A 23,543-nucleotide genomic window follows, 5' to 3' on the forward strand; every position below is an offset into this window, starting at 1 on the left:
CTGCACAGATAGCTTTGTATTTTATATGGTTACTTTTTAATAGGTCAAATAAGCTAATTCCTAATCAAATTCAAATCCTTCTACAAAAAACAAAAAATCTGAACAAGATATATTTATACTGTATTAAACTTAGATTCCCAACAAGTCAAATGGAAAATGTGTTCAGGAATTTGCAGGCTTTGTGACTGAGGAATTCTCATGTGGCTGGCTTACAGTAAAGTGAATGAGGGTTAAGAGGCTCTAAAGTGTTTCCTTTATTCTCATGCTGCCTCTGAAGCAGGTAACTGGAAACCAGAGTTCCTGACCAGGCAGTCTGGGCTGTAACGGAGCTATTGTAGGCTTGGGAGCAATGTGACACTGATTCCTGGGTCACAGCAGGTGACCACTGAGACTGCTGCTCACAAAAGAGTTGTCTAATGTGAAATCTGTAACTGGAAATGCAGGTGCTGAAGGTAGCCAGGACAATGAACAATAATTAGTCACTAGAGAAGTTCACTGGATCTGAGCAGCATGTGAGGTTCAGCACCTGGGTGTCATCAAAGTAAATAAATGTCTGCCCAGAGGATAGATGCAGATGGAATTACTGACAGATCATTTATTTGTCCCTCCTTCCAGAAAAGCTGCAATCCTCTTCTCTATTTACCCATTACCTATTCCTCCCCTTTTTGTGCTCTAATTATCCCTGAAAATTTACAGATTATATTAAAAAAAGCCCAAAATGCTGCTCAGCAGTAATAACAATATTTCTCTAGACTGTTTTTGTATTATCCCAAAAGCAGGGTTTAAATTCTTACTATGGGATGGCTGTGGTTGAAATAAAAGTCTCCCATGTGCAATGACAACAGACTGGAAACATTTTCATCCTGATGTTGGGGGATATTAAAAAAAGTAAATTACTGGAAAGTAATTTTGGTCTGTGTGTTTGGAAACATATAATTCAATAGAGCCAGACTCTTGAATTGTTTTGATCATTGCTTCCCCAAATGGCAGCAGTGCCCTGCTGAATTCAGACCAGCTGAAGGCTGAGTGTGGCTCTGCTCTACCATTAACTGGCACGGTGCTACTCTGACATTTGCTGGTTTATTAATGGATAATGTGTTTCAAGGCTCACACTTCCAATGCTATACAAGGGTTTTATTGAAAGAAGTAGTTAAAAATTTGATTTTTCTCACTGTAACCTGTTCAAGGAGACTTGCAGCATTCTCCTTTTCCTCTTCTGTTCTTGGTTCTTTCACATTCATCTCTTCCAGCTCATTTTCCTGCTTTAAGATGTTGTCCATATATTCCTGGTGGAACAATGAAAAAGAAGAAGAAAGATGCAGATGTAGGCTTAAAATAGATATTTACATTGACATAATCATACCAACTGCTACAGAAAAGAAGCACATTTCTTTTCCTACATCTCTTTAAATCAGTTGGATAGAAAAAAGGTTTTAAACACCCACTGCCAGAAAGCTACATATGGTACAGAACATTGCTAACAGACAAGTTTGTAGAAACAATCTGTTTCAAGTGCCAGTTATTTATCACTTGTTTATCTCTCTTTAATCTTATAGGAGATGGAGAAAAGAAGAATAATATTTTCCTTAAATCTTGATTTTGCTCTGACAAAGTGAAGGTGTGGCTAAAGATTTAAGATACTTCATTCTGGATAAAAAAAGAACTAATTAAATACTGATTTATGAGCAATGAGGGTATTTTCATTGCACATTTATGCAATTATTACAACTGTTTTCTCAGTGCTAATAATTGCAGTTCTTCCTTCCCAATGTAATAAACAGCATTCAACTTTCTTTAAAAATCAACAATAGATCTGGGCTATGAAGAGACTTCCCTTGCATTTTTAGTGTAGATTTTTAGTGTGGAGCTTTTCTTACACTGTTGCCTTTGAAAGGTCAGTATGCAAATTAAAGAATAATTTATATATATATATATATATATATATATATATATATATTTATATATATTTATATATATACTTAAAAACTGGTTACATTTCATTCTGATAGAATTGCATATCCCAAACAATCCATGTCTGGGCTGGACAGCTGTCAGTGTTTTCCTACTGCAAGCATGTTTTCTTTGAAATGTAATGTGGGGAAAAAATAAATTATATAAACGGCTACAATATCCTACTACCTTCACACATTTCACATGCTGTTAACTTTCTAATTTAGTCTGCAATGTCATTATCAAAATAAGTTAAATGAATAAATTACAGGACCATATATATTGTTATTCTCTAATTCTTAAGTAATAATGGGGTTTTGACTCTAAAATCTCTTCTAAGATCATCTTCACAATGGGAATTAAATAAATGAATGTTTTACACCAACACTGAGAAGGGCAAAGCTGCTGACTTTTGGACACCATGTTAGAACACTGGCACAGGAAGACTAGCTTGCACCCTGCTATGAACCGGTCACTAATGAGGGATGGCCACAAACCTTGTCAAAAGGATACACAGCTATTTCCTAGACATGGACAGAGTAACAAAACTCAGACTGAAACCTGGAAATGTTCTACATTGATTTATGAAAACAAACACATAACCAAGACCACAGTGTGTCTCAGTGACAAAGTTAACTGTAGAATTATGGTCAGCTAGACATTCTTGTTCAGCTTTATAGATTTAAATTCTTAAGACTTTTTGGAGGAAAACAAACCCTAAGCAAAATAAAAGTGAAGTAACAGATATCAATGTTGACAGCAAGGAAATGATATGTTAGAGTACCCTCCGTGATGTATACTGGATTGAATCTCATGCATTTGCTCAGAAAACTAGGTTTCATAATAGGTAAGTGAAACAATTGAACTTTTTCAGAAAAACACAGCACCTGATTATGTATGAAATAATTGTTCTTCAAGCACAGTAGATTTCTTTTTCTCAGGTATATACTACACATTTATCACACCCAGTTTGTCTGCTTGTTTGTTAGCTATTTCTTACTGGACAAATGAATAAATGTGGCTGAACTACCTTGAGGGAAAGCTGCAGTTTTTCTCTTAGTTCATCACAGAGTGGCTTATACTGGAATAACTGGCGGATTTTCAGTTTTTGGGGACATTTTCGCACAGGGACTGGCAAGGACAAATGTGCTGCTCCAATGCCAAGACTCTTCCAGACCCACCTTCTGATTGGGTGACCTGTGATCTCCTCCTGAACAGAGAGGAGCAAACAAAAAAGAGCAAGTGTCTTCTTACATTACCCAAAAATGCAGCTATTGGCAATGTGTCTCAGTTAAAAAGTGTGTGCTCTGCTTATAGAATCATAGACCTAGACAATGAAGACAGTAAAATTCCTGGGAACAATTTATCTATCTTTCATCTTCAAATTATAAGATAAACTCTCCTTAAAATTGCTATGTCCCCTAAGTGTAAAAGAATGGGACCATACATTCCCTGACACAATCTACCCTTTGTTCTGTCTGCCTAATGAACTGAATTTAACATTCATGTTGTTTAGAGCTTCATTTCCCCACAGAGACAAACATCTATTGTTTAACATGAAAGGACAGTTTTGAAACAATTATACCTCAGGAGGAGAAGATTCTTTCTGAGTCCCTGACTGTAGATATGGAGGAACAATACTCTCTGGTTCTTTCTTCATTACCCAAGGAGATTCTTCAGCCATAGGGTGGAGGATAGTAATACTTAAAACACCTGGTTTAAAGACACATTTTGCTAAGAATCAGTTCCAATTAAAAAAAAATAAGTGTCTCAGACCTACAGAAAAAAACACCTATCTACAAAAAATCTTACAACTAATAGATAAAACTCCATGTATCCATGGCTACAGATAATATCAGATCATTGAGTTGATTATAGAATAGTTGTAGAATAGTTGAAATTACTCAGCCCATTTTTAACAATAAACTGCTTATGCTACTTGCTCTGATTCTTGGTTAACAACTCAGTTGTATAGTGTGGGGAGTAGCCCAAACAAGGAAGAGCAGAGCACTGACCCATGTGTAGTGCATACTAATCTCAGAAGCAGTACAACATATTCAGAACATGCATAATTCTTCAATCTATTTTATACTTAATGCCCTGATCGCTGGATGTATTCCATTAGATATTATTTATTTGTATTGTTTGCATAAATTTTAATGTTCTTCAAAATATTTTTTCCAGACCAACCCAAAAATTACTTAATCAGCTATGATCTATCCCACAGGTGACCTTCAAAATAGATATCACCACTGATGTACTCTGTCACAATGATACAAAATTGTGAAGCCTTGTTGTCAAGGCAAATAGAGCCAGTATTGTGAAAGGTGGAGCAGGAAGTCTGGAAAATCAGATGTGCTACTATTAAAAATGCTTGCTGGTTGTAAGTAAATTTTCTTGACTGGGATTTTGACTGGGTATGTATGCTCTCCATCCTTCTGATATTTTCATCTTCTGCATTTTGCTGGCTCCCTCCATGTCCCTTCTTTTTTTCTTTTTCCCGTGGCAGAATTATTTCATTTGGTTTCTGCAAATATTCTTCTATTCTGTGTGAATAGAAGTACATTTAAAAATGTGCCACAACTTATAAGAGTAGTAAGTGGGAAAGCTGTTTTATGTCATAGGCTTATGACATAAATCTATGAGAAATATGTCTTAGGACTTTATGTCTTGAAGCAAACTTCCCTTATCATCCCCTCATATCCAGGAGGACCATACTTTCTTTTAAAGATATATTTTTGTTAGCATCTACCTGTTACACCATAGTGTCTTTTATAGAAACACAGCATCTCCAACTACCTTTACAATGACAACCAACAATTCCAGGACATAATTTCTTGCATTGTTGCTGCAAGGTGGTTGGTACCATGTAGTACTGGCTAATCCAGTCATGTCTTTTCAGCTTTTTAATATGTATCCTTTCCAACAGACAGGCTAAAGGTCAACATCAGGCATCACTGTCCTCATTGCTACATCATTAATGGAGACTGTGAGAACATTCAATTTTTTAAATGATAAACACAAAGAATATATTTATTTCATAATCACTTTTATTTGTGTGACTGAGAGTGGATAAAGATATGCCATTTGTTTGTTCACTTATCCCTTAACAGTGTCCTTCAGTTAATTCTCTGCTTCCCAGAGTTTTCCCCCAAACTCCTTTCTTTCACTCCTAGAAGTGTGAACCCTTGTTTACAAGGGTATAAACATTTCCTGCCCAAATAAGAGTTTTGAAGCTTTTAAATTCTTTCTATTGGTAGTCTGTCAGAGAAGAAACATTTTCTACCTGGCTGTTCTTGTACAGGATCCTGCAAAACTACAGTGGCAGGATCACTGCAGGCCTCAGCCATATACTTGTGTACATCCTTTTCTCGCAGGAGCTCCGTTCCAGAACCATCCGCAGAGATGATGAAAAACCTGCACAGCCAAACACACACATGGGGCTCTATCAAGAAAGCAGAACTCCCACATGATGGCATCAAATGTGCAGATACAGAGGACTGAACAAAGGGAGCACAAATCCATTAACCCTGTAAAATACTGTGTAGTGAGGAAAAGAAAGTCTTAACCTATGAATACAATGCAGTTTACCTGGGGACATGCTCATCATCAGTGATAGGTTTGTTGACATCATCTGCTGCTGAACTTCTGTCCTCCTCAGAGCCCATGCTGGGAATGCACACATCTGTGCTGCCATCTGCCAGGACCTATAGCAGAAATTATGTGAAATTACTTGAGTTAAAAGATTCTTTTCAAATAGTGACTTGCTGCTGAACTTTAACATAACCTAGCCCAGTGAGAGACAGAAAAACACATTTCATGCTGGGCAACTGGAAACTCACAGGAAAAAGAAATAAAAAAAACCTGAAAAGACAAAAATCCCCCAAAACATTTCTCAAAAGACATCCTGTATCATAAATACTAATATCACATGCTGATATTTAATAAATTCCCAAGGATTGTTACACAAAAATACTCCCTGGTCAAGTCAGGTAACTATACTCAAGATGGACACTGATGTATACCCACTAAGTGAACTTCTACAGTATTTTCCTTCTAGAAAATACTATGTGTTTATTAACAAATGTGACATTAACATATTCAAACAAAAGAATATTAACATATTCAAACAATAACTAACAATTACATAAAAAGAAATAATAATGCCTTTTTCAAGATACAATTTAAATAAGGGTGATTCAAAGGATAGTCCATGAACTGAATCTGACACACTCAATTTTTAATCCTCACTTGCAGAGCTGATTTTTTGCTATAGTACAAATCATGCTAATTAAAAGAACTTTACAGGTGAGCTAAATTGTACACCACATGTTCTATTTCAGTCTCTCTAAATAGGGAAAAATTTATTAAAAAGGATATTCATCACTTAGTCAAGAAGATATCAGAGACCTGATTCTGGCTACTTTAGATATTACAAGATTACAATTTTACTTTGAGAGAAGTTTATAAGATAAAATTAGAATGCAGAAACTTGTTTTCTTCCATGTATTTTACCTTGAATGTATTTCCTTCAGGATCCATCATCTCACAAATAGTGCTGGAAGTGTGTTTCATAATGTATCTCCCTGCTTGTTTCTCTCCTTCCTTGCTGCTGGAATCATAGACTTCATGGCTGTAAACTGCTGAGCAATCTTCATCAATGAAAAGAAAGCCTCCCTTGCTGGGTAAAACCTATGACAGCAAAAAGGGAAGAGATTCAATCCTCAAAGGTGAAAATTTTAATTTAAAGGTACTGTGAAAATGAAGAACAGATACAAATGAAAAGAACAGCTTTCCGATATTCAATACTGAATCATCCACTTTAGAGGAATCAAAGGGGGAGAAAGAAGGAAGATGAGGTCCAAGAGGTAGGCTGATCTGAGTGTCTGTAATATTTAACTTCAGGAAATTTAAGACTGTTATTTAAATATACTGTAGATTTGTGAGTAAGTATCTAAACATTGGCAGAGTATGAAAGAGATAGAATAATAGGATTAGTGAAGACTATAGAGAAGGTAGGTAATGAAGGTGAGAGCAGCTAATGGCAGGGGACTTGGAACACAAAGATTAAAGGTCACTGTGACAAACTAAAAATAATTCCCACCTGATATGTTCCCTGTGGTTTTGCTAGAATAGATGTCCCATCTCCAAAGATAGTACAACAGGTACCATCCTCACAATTTGTTATAACAGTAGCAAACTCAGGATTCTCTACTTGTGTACCTTTAAGCTTCTTTGTGATGGCTTCTGAGGGCTCATCTAAGAATTAATACAGAACAATGAGACAGGAGCACATGAATAATGGAAATGTCCTAGGATTCAATTTCACTCTCATAGTGCTGGTCTTTATCTCTTCAGTGCAAGACCTTCATAAACATCATAGCATCCTTTATCACATATTTTTATGTTATGTAAACAATATACAACCTTTGAAGTTCTGGACTGCAAATTCAATATAGGAAAACCCAATGATAAAAAATATCTGTAATCATCTGTAGCTGGCCAGGAAAGTACACTCCAATGTATCAAGTATGGTATTAACCATAATGATCTGGATATTTGTAATATACAAGTTGGATCACTGAAATTCTTTGTGCCTGTAATACAAGCTCTAAAATGTGAAGAAATTCCTGTTCAGCAACACAAATCTTGGAAAACAAATGAAAACAGGCATGTTAATCTGGTTATTGCCTTTTCATTGAAGAGATAGGTCAGTTCAAGGGATTTTGACTTTTAAAATCTCACAGGGAGATGTTCCTGAACATCTGCTAACTCAGTAATGGTCTTTTCCTACACTGTGTTTGAACAGTCCAGACACCCACACAGTAAATGTGTCCCCTTCATTTTAATTAAGGAGGACAGGGCTTGTCTTGCAAATGAAGCAGCTATACAGAGTAAAACACCAGCCAGAAGAATGACAGATGACCTTTATCCCCATTTATATCAGGCAAATATAAGTTTCACTTTTCTTGGCAGGACATTTTCCACAGCTATATTCAGATATTTAGTATCTCCAAGGTTGGTGAGTCCATGGCTTCACTAGGGAATATAAAGATGCCTTGATCCCTACATACCTCTTCAGTTAAAGCTCAAAGAAGCTTCCTTGTTATTATTAGGGCAGGTGGAGAGAGGACAGTGAACACACTAAAACTCTGGCACTGTGGTTTCATGGTGAAGGATGACCATATAGATATGAAAGAAGGACATTTAATTACTTGCAACAGTATAATTTTTGCATTGAATATACTGCTGAAAGGAAGCAAACAAACTAAGCCTAGACTGCACTAGTGGATCTATTCTCTAGGCTACTGGTATAAGCCACCTTTAGTATATATTTTGACAACTTTCTGCTTTATAAGATATGTCAAGTACAAGAAAAATAAGTGCTCCCCTTTAGATGTTACCTGTTTCCATTCTAAGGTGTGGAAAGGTCTTCACAGAAAGGTCTTCACATTTTTCATAAAATGTTGTGATCCTGGTACCATCAGCATGTTCTACTACTCTGTCACCACCTGGCTTCTCAACAATTACCACTTCATCTTCTCGTACAGTCATAATCTGAAAGAATGAAGGACCGCTCATTTATATTGGCACTGTGATACTTGTGACAGCAGCAACAATAATATAAGGCACCAGGACTGAAGCTCTAAAGAAGCTTGACTACCACATTGTCGTCTACTTCAGAGACAGAGGAATCACATTTTCTTCAAAATCTAAATCTACTGCATTTCTAACAGGGCAACACAACCAGTAGGATGCTTTTAAGAATAAATCCTACAATTTATGTGATGGCAGCCCTGTCTCTTAGCTTATAGACAGTCTTACAGTAACACCAAAGCATTTAATACCGTTCCATCAGCTGGGTCTGTGGCCTGATACATTAAGAGTGGCTTCATATCCATTCTTGTGGCACCCTCTGTGCCCACTCGAATGCCTAATGGAGTTGTTGTTATCCAGGTTCCTGCCTTAGATTGTGTAGAACTGGCCTTTTCAGACTCCTCAGACTTCGGTGAGTTTAGGGATGTCTTGTCGCTGCCTTTTCCTGCAGAAACAAACATTTCTGTATCAGACTTGATATTCTTTAAGGCAAAAGACAAAACCAGTAAAGTTCAGAGTTTGTGAACATTGCTTTTGACAGAATTGCAAAATGAACTATTTAACAGGCTAGAAGAAAATTAAAACTCCTACTACTCAAAGACATGATCTTAAACTAGCCTTATCTAATGTGCTTCCTTACAGAAAAAGTAAGTAGCATGCTAATGCTATCAGTATTATGGTGCATCAGAAGAAAAGGATGAAAATCTAATTCTGAAAGGCAATTGGAGAGATCTTATTGGTTATAGAGTTATAGAGAACTCTTGTCTCCCATATTCAGGAAAAATAGACTAAGTGTATGCAAAAGACAAGAGTGTATTCCAGAGAGCAGGCTGAAACAGAACAAATATCTAGCAAAAAAATCATCCCCAACACCAAAAGGGGATGAAACTCTTCACTATAAATTTGTCAAGAATAAGCAGAGGAGAAGAAATGTAAGGAAGGTGAAAAAGTTGTCATAAATAAAGGACAAGGAATAAAGGACATACACTAATCACAGATACTGAGAATTCATATTAGAAAACGGTTTATCAGAGTTGTTCTCATCTTTTCAGGTACCTAAAGGAATATCCTAAGAAAAAGGACTGGACTTGGCTCAAAGTCTCTTTTTGAGACACTTTTCTCTTTGGCAGCAATTTTTATTCACCTATTTCCAATAAATTGTATGTTAATATGACAGGCCAAAACTATTCTGTGTAATAAGTAATACTGACAGTGGTCTCAGATTACACTCTGAGGTATGAAGTAAACATTATTTAGTTCTTTCTTAGTCAAACAAAATACAGTAAGAATGGCTATATTACCACCAAGCACAAGTCCAACCAACTAATTGATAATGACCAATAGTAGGTGCCTTGGAATACACAGAGTGAGAAAGAAAAATGCATCCTCTTTGAGAGAAGCACTTCTTAATAAAAAGACTATAAGACAAAAGTAGGGATTTAACAATACTGTAGTTACAAGGATTTCTTTTAAAAGACTCAGTGTTCACTCTGATACAATGATGTTCTTACACAACGTTTTACTTACTAGAGTCCTACCACATTAGAAGAAAAATAAATTTGGAGTAGGAGAGAAATTATTTGCAATGAAGGTAACATAGCAGTATGCAGCAGCTGAGTACAGATAAAATTGCATTTTCACAAAGTCAGATTTTTCACACTAAAGAAATATGCTCTTTATTAAGTATTATTAACCCTACTAACTTTATATCTGTCCAAAACACAAGAAATATTACCTTTCTTAGTGCTGGTCTCAGATAAACGGTCTGATTCTGATAAGGGAGTTTTCCTCCATATTTCATCTGGAATTGTAGGCGGTGGTAGGACAGGACCAGAATCGGGGCTATTACTCACTGTGCCATCAGCAAACAGAATCTATAGAATCAAGGACATACTTGAGGTAAAAAATAAATCCAAACACAATTACTAAGTCTTAAAAGAATGTGTCACAAATGTGATAGTCACTAGAATACTGTGGGTGATGGAGAGGAAAAAAGTAAAATCCCTAAGAATTAATACAAGAATAAAGAAGCTTTCTTAAAGAGAATTAATAGAACAGACTATTTCAGTTAGGGAGGGATCTACAATGATCACCTGGTCCAACTCCCTGACCACTTTAGGGCTGACCACGTTAAAGCATCTTGTCAATGGCTTTGACCAAATGCCTCTTAAACAGACAACCTTGGGGCATCAACCACCTTTCCAGCAAGCCTGTTCTAGTGTCTGACCACTCTCCTGGTAAAGAAATGTTTCCCAATGTCCAGCCTGAACCTCCCTTAGTGCTCCTTTGAGCCATTTCCATGTGTCCTGTCAGTGATAAATCATCTGTGTTGACATATTGATCTGTACTGAGATATTCCATGTGTCTAGGACTGCTGTGAATTTTTTAGCCATTATGATAGTCAACAAAAAGAAGTCTTGGTTATTTATCAAATTATGTCTGGTTTCTGAGATCCATTACACTCATCTCTTGTTATGCATGTTTTCTGTGTGTCAGATAAACTCTAGAATTACTCCAACCATCCCTAAATTAATTGATAAATACAGTACAATGTAGAAAAGAAATGGACAACATATAGAAACAACTCTTGAAATTGTTACTGCAAGGAATTAAATATTTCTTCAGTTTTGAATGCTTATCATATGTAATAAATTTCTGATGACTTATAGACATGAAGTTAATATAAAGAAGGATGCACTCATAATCTGTTTAAGCAAAGACTATTGTGAAATCATTTTAGGCACATAAAATCTACATCCTTCTATCAGGAAACAGAATGTTGTAAATATATAGACATACAGTAGCTATTTTTGAAATGGATACATTTCTCAGGAATCCTGGCTAAATATTTTAACAAGTAGTGTGATGAATAAATATAAAGAACTTACACTAGGCATTGTCGTCTACTACAGGAAAAAGAAATTCAGGAAATAAGGAATTATTTTAACAGATTCTGAGTCAAATTAGATGACTCCTCTTTTCATCTGTTTCCTAACTACATGTAGAGTTTTAGTGTTTAAAAAAAAGTTGCTTGTGGATTGATTATAGTATTTGCAAAGACAGCCTATATCACCTAAACTGTATCAAAATTCTACACAACAAAAATACGTGTAAACAAAGCAGGTACTTAGTAACATACAGAATTTTTCCTGAAAATTTAGGATACATAAAGGTGTCTGTGGGACTGAATAACACTTCAGATCTTTTCTGGATCCTATATGAGTGTTTAAACTGAAAAAAAAGATATGAAAGCTTTCATATTGCCAAAAACACTCAAAGCTGAACTAATCCACACTTCAGAAGCTTAAGTTTAGGAATGTAGTTCTCTGAACCATATTCAGCTATTTTCTAATTACAAAGTTGCCTAAAACCTTCTCATGCCTGAAATTTTCATACTTAAATCTCCCTAAGTTCTGACTCGGAACAAAGCCAAGAGTATTTTAGTCTTGACATGGTTGCATAATTCAGCATTACTTAACTCCTTCATCTACAAACTGGACATCTCTCGATCTCAGTAGACAAAAACAAGTTTTGGGGTAACGACTTTCCATTACAATAAACTGTACTAAATTGTACTGCTTGCAATGAATTATACCAAATATACCTGGGTAGATCCATCCATCAGGTGCTTTATGACAGTTCCTTGACTAGTGATGACTCTTGACACCTCTTGTTCTGTTTGCCTTGCTGGAGGTGAATAAAGATGACAGTTCTTTACCTTTTGGGGATAACTCTGTCTAACCAGAATTTCCAGAGTAGGTCGCTTAGCCTGTTCACTTTTAGTGTCTTCCTGCTTTATTTCACCTTCTGTAACCTGATGTTCCTCCTCTCCACTTTGCATAACGTCTTCCTTCTCTCCACTTGGCATAACCTCTTCCTTCTCTCCTTCATCTGCTTTGGCCTTACTTTCCTCTACCATCTCTTCCTTTGCTTCAGTGGCAGTGGCTTCACCTTTCAAATCTGAAAGCAAATTTTGAATTACTTAGTACTGTGTAGTACACATTCAAACATTGCTACACACCCAGCATCATAGTGTCCACAGAAGATGTGCAGCTTTAGCTAAGACTATCCCTCCTTGGCTGAATCTGTAATCCACAGAGTAAAAGACTGACCCTGACTTCAGAGCAAAGTTCAAAACAGTCACCTACTCAGAAACTCTGCATCCTCTTGTGAAGGTGGATGTCTTTCCAAATTAAAACAAGGGGAATTTGAAGATTGGATTTATTATGGATGTCGAACGTTTGGAAGACTGACATAATGTGTGAGGAATTCCCTAACTGCCCATAAAGGTGAAAAAAACCCAAATGAGTTTCACCAAGTTTGAATTTGCATAGAGACCCAAGTAATATATTCGGTCTGCTTGAACAAGTAAATTTCTTAGATTAAATGCTGGCAGTGTTTTGAGTATGCTAAGGGGTATAATTATGGTTATTTTTTTGAGAGACTCCATGTAAGTGTCTGTAATTGCTCTGTTCACCTCAACTATTCAGCATTTCAACTTATGCTTCTTGACAAACTATTTATGTTTGAGAACACTCTGCATGTTCTTTACTTCATACCAGATTTATCAAAGCACACAGGCTGTACAGATTTGTTGTACACAGGTATTAAATGACATCTGTACATGGCTGTTTTTAGAACTAACTAGATGATAACAAAATTCACATTTCTCTGCTTCAAAGCCTAACAGCATGACTAAAAAAGCCCAAGATTTACTACAGTTTACAACATGCAAAGATGAACCTAATAGTGATTTTCAAAAACACTGCAAAAAATAATTATTGCAGAATATTTGTCAGGCACGGAAGCTTTAAAGTATCCATATACCCTATCAGTCTTCTAAAGGAAATCCAATGATAAAGGCAGGCTTATTCTGAGTGTTTTCTCTGTATGTACTGGATGGCATAAACCAAAGGACTTCTGTGAAATAATTCCTGTTTGAAACTGATTGCATCTTTTAGAAAAGCAACCAAAAATCCCTGATTATAAAACAACCAGCAGCAGAGACTCCATCACAGCCTTGGTTAGTTTTGTTAATAATTTTTACAATTTATAAGTGCAACATTCTTACCAAATGAGTATAACTTAAATCTAGTATAAAGTCCTGGTTTTCAGTTTAAAGCCCCTGAAAATTGTAAAACTTTGTGTACTGTGTTTACAAGCTATCACCAAGATTTTATTTTCTTGTACTTCCAGGCTGGCACCAGTCATTCCTTTGACCTTTTCTTTGGTACTTAAATTGAGTTCTTTGGTGAAATGAGCTCATTATAAGATACATCTTCTGATGCTTTAATCATTCTTGTCATTCTTCCCCTAATCTTTCAAATTGTTAACATTTTGTCTTGGGGGCTTAAATACATATGCTGTGAAAGACACAGGTAGTGTGACCATCTTCCTGCTATCACTCAAGATTCCTCAATATATATGTATTTATTTATTGAATTTGCTTGTTTTTCTTTACTATTCCAATCTGTGTGTATAGTCAAATGATTATCCAAAATTACTCCCAAGGGCTTTTTAGGGTTGCTACTTCCTTGCCCTCAATCTTTTATGTTCAACAACTTGTAATTCTAGATTTCATATTTGTTTGAATAAAACCATACTATTCATGTTGCAAATACTATGAAATAAACATTATGACAGACTTAGCATTCTTGACATTAAAAACATTAGTTACATCTAAACCCATCAATGAAGAAATAATTACTTTGCAGTGTCTCAAAACACTAACCTTGAAACCTTTCACCAAGGAAAGTTAATACAAGTCCATTGGGACAGGAGGCATTCAAACTTGGAAAAGCAGGAGCATTTGACATCTCTTGTGTTTGGGAAACTGGTTCTTGCGTTTCCATCTACAGAATGAAAAATTAATTAATTTATATTTCACATTTTAAGATAATAAAGAAAAAATAGAGTACAGATTTAGTCTGTATAGATTCTATTTTAACAAGACTTTTTTTTAAAGTGCTGTCTACCACTCATATTTAACATTTTTAGAGTTTATGGATTCAGAAGTGGAAACATTAGTTATTTTCTTTGAATATGCTATCCTCTTTCATTCAGCTTGAAGAATCATCCCCTCAAAAAACTATGTAACAATGGACTACACTATACCAGGAGTCATAAGATTAAAAAAGTTTTGGGTTGCAGACATAAGTAACAGAGATAACTTGTCCTGGTATTATCCCATATTCTTGCTTTTTAGGAATACAAATATAGGGGGGAAATGGCAGATATTTTGCCACCTGTTCTGCATAAAATATGCTGTGTATTTTACAGTTAATTTACATAATACTATTGGTAATTAAGGCTATTCTCAATACCCTAGGATTGTAGTCACAGCATCATGAGGTAGAAGTCACAGAATAGGGCACAACTAATTCTCAGCTGTCATTTACTTGTCTCTGTCTAATGGTAAAAACAATAATGAAGTATAACTATACTGTTAGCAAGAAATTCTAATGTAGCATATTCTAAAAATTTCCAGGGCTAGAGGTTGCCTGGTAAACTGTTCCAAGAGCTTTACCTTGCTTAGCCTCACTGACATTTTTCCATTAATTGACCTGAATCACTACTGCAGAAAATTGGTTTACTTCTAAATACCTCTGATAATGATACAAGCTCACATAATAGATGATGGGTTTTTTTTAGGTCTTTGTAGAAGTCTATTCTGTCTCTCAACTCCAGATTAAACAAACCCAAACCAATTCTTTTAAATCTTTCCCACTGGTTAAGTCTTCTAGACCTGTAATCTTCATGCTTTCCTTAAAACTTTCAGTGTGGCCCATATTTTTCTTGCAGTGCAGTGTCTATAACTGGACACAATACTCCAACTGAGACTCTACCAACCATAAAAGAAAAATAACTTCATATATTTAGCAGGTTATACTCCTCTGTATTCACATCTCAGTGGTCTTTGCCCTTCTCACAGGAAGATGGCATTGTTGACTTATGGCTAGCTTGTGAGCCATGACAACTCTCAGACCTTTCTCTATAGAACTGCCACTGACACAGTTGTTATCCATTCCGTAGATATATATTGATTATTTATAAGTAATTGTAGAACCTATCTCTTATTCTTACTGAATTGCATCCTATTTTACAGACCATGTTCTTGTGAATTTGTCAAGTCTGATTTTGATTCTAATCCTGTCCCCCAAAATATTTGCAGACTCACACAGACAGGTGCTGGATGCACTAATATGGATATGCTCTATCCAAAGTAATCCAAACCAAGTAGTTAAAAGCCTTTTGGTTTTAAAAGTCATCCTGACAGAATTTTTAATTACAGGGTTATTTTTCTATAGGGTTTGTTTGTGCCATACAATTGCTGAATGTTATGTTGAGTGCTGTTTGGCAACTCCCTACACCACTTTCCATGATGAAATTAGGCAAGGGGCCCTTTTTGTGGATAGGCACAGAATCTGTTTTGCAACAACAGCCACAGTGTTACTTCAACCACGACGTACTAAAACCTACTTCACAACAGAAATTCAGAATCTGCTTTCCAAAGATTCATTAATTCTTTCTGAAGACTGTACTGTGATAGAAGTACTTCAGTTAAAGGCTAAAGTAACTTCCTCAAATTGCTGGTCCCTGGCTTGTTATCAGCTGGAAAGACCAAATTACAGAGCAAGATACTGCAAAACTGTCTTCACTAATTTTCTGGTAGGTTAGACTTTTGAATATGGGTTTTGGGAACCCCCCAAAAAAATCTACTTGATTAAACTAAAAATTTAGCAGTTCTTGTAACTGAGATATTAATAATTATAGAATGGTTCAGGTTGGAAGGGACTTTAAAGATTGTTGAGATCCAACCCCCTTCCATGGACAGGGTACAGTTTCCACTAGACCAGGGTGCTCAAAGCCCCATCCAACCTGGCCTTGAACACTTCCAAGGATGGGGCATCTACAGCTTCTCTGGGCATCTGTTCAAGTGCCTCAATCACCTTCACAGTAAAGAATTTCTCTCTAATATTTAATCTTAATCTTTCAGTTTAAAGCCATTTTCCCTTTCCTGTCACTAGAAGCTCTGGTAGAAAGTCACCCTCCAGCTCTCTTGTAGCCTCACTTAGGTACTGGAAGGCGTTCTCTAAAGTCTTCCTGGAGTGTTCTCTTCTCCAGGCTGAACAACCCCAATTGTTTCAGTTTGTCTTTGCAGAGAAGGTGCTCCAGCCCCTTGATCACCTGCAATGTAACAGCTGGAACCATAAAGCCAAAATTGACAAAAGAATGCAGGCCACGGCAGACTCGCTGCTTTACATCACGGAGTCATAAAGACCAAGTTCATTAACAGCTGCCAATATGTACATCTGAGAACAACTGAAAGAGTAAAACATATCCTTAAGGGCACCACAAATTGTTAGGAATTTGTAAAGGCACAGCTCAAAGCCCTCTGAGAAGAATATATGTTCTTTCTACAGAAGTTCATGGCTTTGAATTTTTATTTTGTTTCTTTGGATTGGATATTGTCTCTTCTCTCACCTTTTGTTCTTCTTTCTGTACCAGATCATCAGGTGATGAAGGGGCTAATTTGCCATGATTTCCTTTGGCAGAAGCTTTTCCTGGTTTTCCTCTGTCAGACTTATCTTTTTTTCCTGGAGCTGGTGTAACAGAAGAAACTGTTTCTGGAATTACCGTCGGAAGATGAACAGAAGGGATGTTCAGAATTCTTGCTAAGACAAGATCTGTTTCTTCATCTAAGGAAGGGAAAAAGCAAGATTTTCAATGTATTTAAGCTTAATAAATGTAGATGGCCACATTTTATTTTATAAAAAGATTTTATACACTGAATTTTACCTTATAAATAATAACCTCAGTGGGGCAGTTTGTTATTTCAAATAGAGGAACTAAATATATAAGAGTATTTAGAAAATCTTTCCACAGACTGACAATTTATTAGCTTAAAAGACATATTTAAACTATTGCTTCCCACAAGTTGTCACTTGGTTGTTACCTCAAAAATAAATTACAATTTAAAAATTCTTCTTTACTTCCAGAATACTTAAAAAGCAGAGACATTCTGAATTTAGTATCTAGTAAAATATCACTGTGTTGTGCTTTATCATGGACTGATCCAGCACAGACTAACTCTACAAATTTTGTAATACATATGTCTATTTTGTTATAATTCTTCAGAAAGATTCTAATGATCTAGGCTTGATGAGACTCTTGCAATTCTTCAAGCCAAGCATTAGGACAGCCTGCTAGGCATGTCAACAGGAAGTAGTCATGTTGCCTTTCAAAACAATTTCTTGAAAATAAAAGAAACAAAAACTTACATTTTCTGTAATTATTTCAACAAACTGACACTTTATTTACATAGAAATTTCACCTATGCCAAAAATAAGAACTTGGTTTCTGAGGGTAACAGTGAAAAATAGTGGATTGTCAAGACTGAGACAAAGTACGTTTAGAAATCTTGATAGAGATGTAAAATTCCAGAAAGACACATTCACATGTCTAGGACTTGGAATTGTACTGTTATTATTTTGTCAAAATATAAAGACCAAGTGCAGATGTTCTATAGTATCCAGAATCAAAAGCCCTGCAGGTGCTCAAGCAGTCTCAGATTCATAAAGAGACAAGTTGATTATTTCTAGTATAAATGCAAGGTGATCAGAAATTAACCTTTGATAATGCTGGAGAAAATAAAGAAAAATTCAAAACTTGAAGAAATATTAACATCTGCCCCCTAAAAGAAAAAAAGTTGCATAAAGCGGAAAAACAACTTGAGGCCTTTTGTCACCTTAGCTTCCCTAAAAGGAAGATAAACTAGATAAAGTATGAAAAACAGTAAGAAAAATGTGAATTAGAGAGTTTCCAGAAAACTATTTCAGTACTGCAGGGAAAAAGGGTAATTTGCACACAATGAAACTGATCAGTGGAGAGAAATTGCAGATTTCATGGTATATGATTCTGCATTAGGGATGGATGGCATATGAGAATTACCTAAGAGTGTATTTCTGGTCAGAATTATTCTGAGCCCTTACAACACAAAGACCCATGGGAATTTGGCATAAGCAAAAGATCACAGAAAAACTGCAAGCAATCAAAGAATACCAATTAGCAACACTATAAAGCTCAACATGGCAAGGATTATTCTAATGCAGAATAGGATGATTATGGTGAATGAGAAAAAACTAAACATCACAGCTGAAATGTAGGTATTTAATCAGACATGTCTTTCTTTTATGTCATAATCCAAGTTTTTGTGGGCTACTGTTTTGAATGCTCTCTTGACCCAAGTCTAAACAGTCTATTTTTTAGTAATTTATTTGTAAAATATATTTGAACAATTAAAACTGAGTGTAGAGTTGAATGGTTTACCACAGTCCACACAAAGATGCATTCAATTAAATGTTTTCATATTTTAAGAGCTGAAAAATGCTGGAATTATTTTCAATCAGAGAAGGGTTTAACTTTTATCCATAAGATGGTTTCAGTGGCCTTTCAAATGTAATGGAAACAAAAAGCTCTTGGTAAAAGCAGACACTGTTTTCACTGTGGTTTTCTGAAGCAATTGCTTCCAGTTGGTGAATGTGTTTATTGAAAGGCTGAGAGAAATCCCTCATTATGTCTGCACAACTGTAACCTTAAGTCCAACTCCTAAAGTAAAATGAAAGTTCCATAATCGCCTATATAAGTTTACAAAAATATTATTTCTTGGAAAACCAAGAAGACTCCTCAGCAAATCACATTTTCTTTGGCTCAAATTAATTGGCTGATTTTGCTGGGCTACTTAATAACAATACTTGCACTGCTCTGTTTTCACAGTAAGCAGAAAAGCTTGGAGACCTCCCTCCATTTTGAAAGTTGAATCACAGAATATTCTTGACAATGTAATCTCATTTTGAGCCTTGCTGAAAATTTTCTACCATGTAGTAACAGCTGCTGAGAAAGGCAGAATTGCACGCAACAAATTATTGGGTTAAGGAGTGTATGAAGGGAAAAAAAATAAAAAGGGAAATAAATTCCCCCTACGGTTCTCAAATATCCTCTTCTATTTGCTTACTTTACCTGATTCCTCCCCTGTAGGTCCATAATAGCTCAGAGACAGCTGGATTCCATTTTCCAAGGTGGAGGAAAAAGATCCAAACTTGCTCACAGCTTCCTTTTCATTTTTCAATTCTCCTTAAAAAAAAAAAAAAAAAAAAAAAAAAAAAAAAAATTAAGACAGCAACACATACCACAACCACCTGACCTGTAAACCAATGGCTGGTGTGAGAAGTGGAACCTCAGTGAGGATGACTAACCTAAATAGACTAAATAGAGCAAGGAAAACCAACATTCCATTCTTAGGGTACGATATAATAGTCAGTTTTGTGCAATACACCTGTGGTTTTTATCCAGAAATAGCATTCTAATAAGTTAGGTGTGTAAAAACAGGCTTAATACAAACAACTAGTGTAAGATCATATGGAATTTAAGCAGCAAAATAACCCAGTTCTGGAGTTATGGATCCTTGTTTCTTGGCTGGCAAGAATGCTAAACTGCCTATTGCTATTGCATGTGGCCTATGCATTAATAAAAATCACTGTCCCTCACATGTTGTCACAGGGACAGGAGCTGAGCTTCAATTATCCCTGAGGGATCCTTCCATCTCAGGATAGTCTATGATTCTATGTTTATACTTGGAGGAGAAAGTAAAAGAAAGGACAAAAAAGTTGAGAAATTAAATCCAAAGACATGTCTGGGATTTGTAAAAGTGGATCAGGAATCAAATTCACATGGAGGGGCAGATCAAGGTGTCATGTGATGAGTATGTCATGGTGAAAACCACATGAACTAGGCAAGACGCCCCTCCCAGACACTAGGTCCTACCTTGCCTCTACTTTAGCTGCTGCTGACTTAAAGAGAAAAACTTGGGATTTCCCATATGGGGAGCAGCTTCTTAAAATGGTGAGGAGTAGCAGAGAAGACTACAAAAGCAGGTTAAGGCAGGCCAATTTATCTCCTCAACTCATCAACATGGGACATATCCTGAGACCTTGTCTGCTCCTATTTCTTGTCTGTCATTGCAATGCTTACTGCTGAATACCACCTGTAGGATGATGTTTTGGAATTTCAACTCCTTTACACATTTACCACTGTACTATCCAGACACTGACAACTATCAGAGTGGATTAATTCTTTCTTCCATACTGCCTTTCTATAATGTGCTCCTGTTTATATGGGATGAAAGCCTCACACTTGTGTCCAGTGAATACAACTTGTCTCAGATACTCACACACTGGTGATGCCAGTACTGTCTGGCACACACCAGAATTATACAGCAGGCCCCAGGTCAGCTGTCAGAAATCCAGACAAAAAAATCTTGTCCATAGAAGGGATGTAAATTCTGTATTAAGACAACCTACAATTACATTGCTGGTAAGACAAGGGGAGAAGCAAGAGCAGGATGTTTTCAAACACTGATAATGAAGAGAGCAAATATGTATAAGTTATCCTCTCCCAATACTCTTCAGTTTGGCGACAGGAATTCCATAATGCTTTTGGCAAACATATACACAAATTATTACAAACTAGAATCTTTCTTGGAAATACTCTCACCTGGGCTCAGAAAGGATTTGGATTCAATGCTTTCTAAGTATTAACAATATGTCAACCAAACATAGAAATTGCAGGATTGCAGAAAGAGCTGTTTTCAAAGCAAAGGTCTTGAGGAGGCAATAATGCTATGGTCATCTGACCCACAAAAGGAGGTCCACATCAAAAGGGGAAATCTTCCCTTTCAAGGACAGATATTTACTTTGGTCACAATGGGCAGGATTCAATTTTCATCTTAGACTTTCTCAGGCCACTTGAAGATCTGAGTGAGTCCTCCACTAAAGAAGAAAACTATTTTCTTAAGGAATGGTGATTTTCTTGCTTTGGAAAAGAGACTGGTTTGCATGTGTTGACCAGCACTGTGCTTCTACATCTTCCTAAGAACTCTCTATACAGTGCTTAAGTGAGCCAACTGGATTTTTACTTTATTTTATGAAACACTGACTTTTCTTACTTTCTGCCATTAGTAATAATATGTTTTCTGTTAGTTGGTAAGTTTTGCATCCAATTATTATCTACATCAAACTATTAATTCTTTATATCAGTGACATCAATCCACTAACCTGATCTGATTTGCTGATCTTCATTAATTTCTTGCTCTTCAACTTCTTTGAAGTTTTCATTTGGGTCTGTGATATGAATGAAGAAATTGTGCTTGTCTTTCATAACTTTCACCTTTATCAAAGTTTCTGTAAAGCAATGGAATAATGTTAGTGCTTCCAGCAGGCTTCCAAACTTATTTGGATGCAAATAAACAGTGCATCTGCTAGTTTAAAGCACTCAAAAAAAGAAAAATACTCATAATTGGACTGAATAATGTAGTAGAAAAACCAAGGTGACAAAATAAAGGTTATCTGAGTTTAGACTAAATATTTAAAAACTTCCTGATAATTAAATCTGAGAGTCTGCAGAAGAATCTGTTGCATATCTATATTGCATTTAACTGGAAAAATAATTTGAATATTCTGGAAATATCATGCATCAGTTGCCATTGAGCAAATAAATATGAACTGATTTTTCTGCATTTCTAGTTTTCTGGCACTTCATTTATCTATCAACTGTTAACATATTACAGGTAACTGTAAATATTAGTGTGGTAGAACCCAATAATTAATTTCTTTAACTGAATTTTTACTGCTGAGACAAGAAAAAGCACTTATGGATTACGAAATTATTCTATCAGTCAGCACTTGAGTCAAAGAAAAACATAAAAACCAAATAATTACTTTTTACAAACTGTATAGTCTCTACTTGAATCTGTCCTCCATCGGATGGGAAAAGATATTGATTGGTTCCTGATACTTGAATGATATTCTCCCCTGTATTGTAGCCATGGAACTGGAAAAAACACGTTTTAAATTATTTGTAAATGAGAAAGGCAGTACACATGATAGAGGTAAATGAAGGACAGATCATCAGGATCACACTGCACTGCCCAACATCTTATGCTTAGCTATTTAACTAATATAAAAAAACCTTGAGCAAATATCTAGCATGCTATAATCATATCCAAATAATTGCCCAGTTTTTAAATTTTGTAACTTATTACATGTGAAAACTATCATGAAAACTGAAGAGTAGCAAGTAGACCAGTGGGTCAACATACAGTGTGAGAGAAAGAAAAGTTCTGATCAAGTCCAAAGAGACAAAGTACAATGCCATGGGATCACATAAAGGAGGCAAAGATTCAATTTTCTACTCTCTACGTTTTGGAATTCAGATACTGTAAATCTAGTTAGATTGCTATGCCTTCCAGAATGTCACAAGATGGTAAAAATTATGTGACTATTCAAATCAGTTCAGACTGAAATGCCATCTATTTCTGGGTTTGAAGTCTGTACTTAAGCAAATATAGACTGAATTATATAGATGTGTGCAAGTTTTGGATGCAAGACAGACTCTACAAATATAAGGTGGTGCAAACTGCTGAAAAACTGTTTGAACAAAACTAGTGAAGAGCTCCCTCTGTTAGTGCAACAGGCAGAAAAAGGGGACCTGCTGTGTCCATTGAACTGTTTAGACATGAGTTCCTGGGATTGCCAGGGACATGAAGCACAATTACAGTTTAGATTTCATGTGATCTCCAGGAGTGATCTGAGCTCTGCATTTCCTGTTGCACACATGCCAATGGAATTACTTTCTGAAATACGGGAAAAATACATATTTTAGATTAGGGCACTTCAAGAACATGAATTTTGAAAGAGGAAATGTAAGAAACAGTGATTTCCAGTATGGACAGTCAAATTTCAACTAGGTCTAGTAGTTCCTTGTTGTGGAAGATAAGACAAGTTCTTAAGTTCCTCTTTCCTATCCTCTCCCACAAAAATCTCAACATGATCAACTTATGTTTGTGTTCACTAAAAAAAAAATCTGGTGTAAGAAAATCTTGAACATCAAGAACTGCTTTTTAAAACTTTTAGAAATGGATCTGCTGCTGAAACAACAGA

General features: G+C 35.9%; 1 protein-coding gene across 1 annotated transcript in view; it reads right to left on the reverse strand.

Annotated features, from left to right (window-relative positions):
* The window catches only part of SPAG17 (sperm associated antigen 17), an 87,139-nt gene that overhangs the window by 10,444 nt on the left and 53,152 nt on the right, over nt 1-23,543 (reverse strand). Inside the window, exons 22-37 of the mRNA XM_077781247.1 lie at nt 22,323-22,434; nt 21,660-21,785; nt 19,567-19,677; nt 17,032-17,246; nt 14,279-14,399; nt 12,152-12,507; nt 10,283-10,421; nt 8,799-8,992; nt 8,355-8,508; nt 7,055-7,209; nt 6,466-6,642; nt 5,542-5,657; nt 5,237-5,367; nt 3,536-3,663; nt 2,981-3,160; nt 1,173-1,286 (exon numbers count right to left, since the gene is read on the reverse strand). Of these exons, the coding sequence (XP_077637373.1) occupies nt 1,173-1,286; nt 2,981-3,160; nt 3,536-3,663; nt 5,237-5,367; nt 5,542-5,657; nt 6,466-6,642; nt 7,055-7,209; nt 8,355-8,508; nt 8,799-8,992; nt 10,283-10,421; nt 12,152-12,507; nt 14,279-14,399; nt 17,032-17,246; nt 19,567-19,677; nt 21,660-21,785; nt 22,323-22,434 (2,529 nt within the window). The remainder of the gene's footprint in view (nt 1-1,172; nt 1,287-2,980; nt 3,161-3,535; nt 3,664-5,236; nt 5,368-5,541; nt 5,658-6,465; nt 6,643-7,054; nt 7,210-8,354; nt 8,509-8,798; nt 8,993-10,282; nt 10,422-12,151; nt 12,508-14,278; nt 14,400-17,031; nt 17,247-19,566; nt 19,678-21,659; nt 21,786-22,322; nt 22,435-23,543) is intronic.

The sequence above is a fragment of the Lonchura striata genome, chromosome 2, assembly GCF_046129695.1.
Source record: "Lonchura striata isolate bLonStr1 chromosome 2, bLonStr1.mat, whole genome shotgun sequence".
In the NCBI taxonomy this organism is placed as follows: domain Eukaryota; kingdom Metazoa; phylum Chordata; class Aves; order Passeriformes; family Estrildidae; genus Lonchura; species Lonchura striata.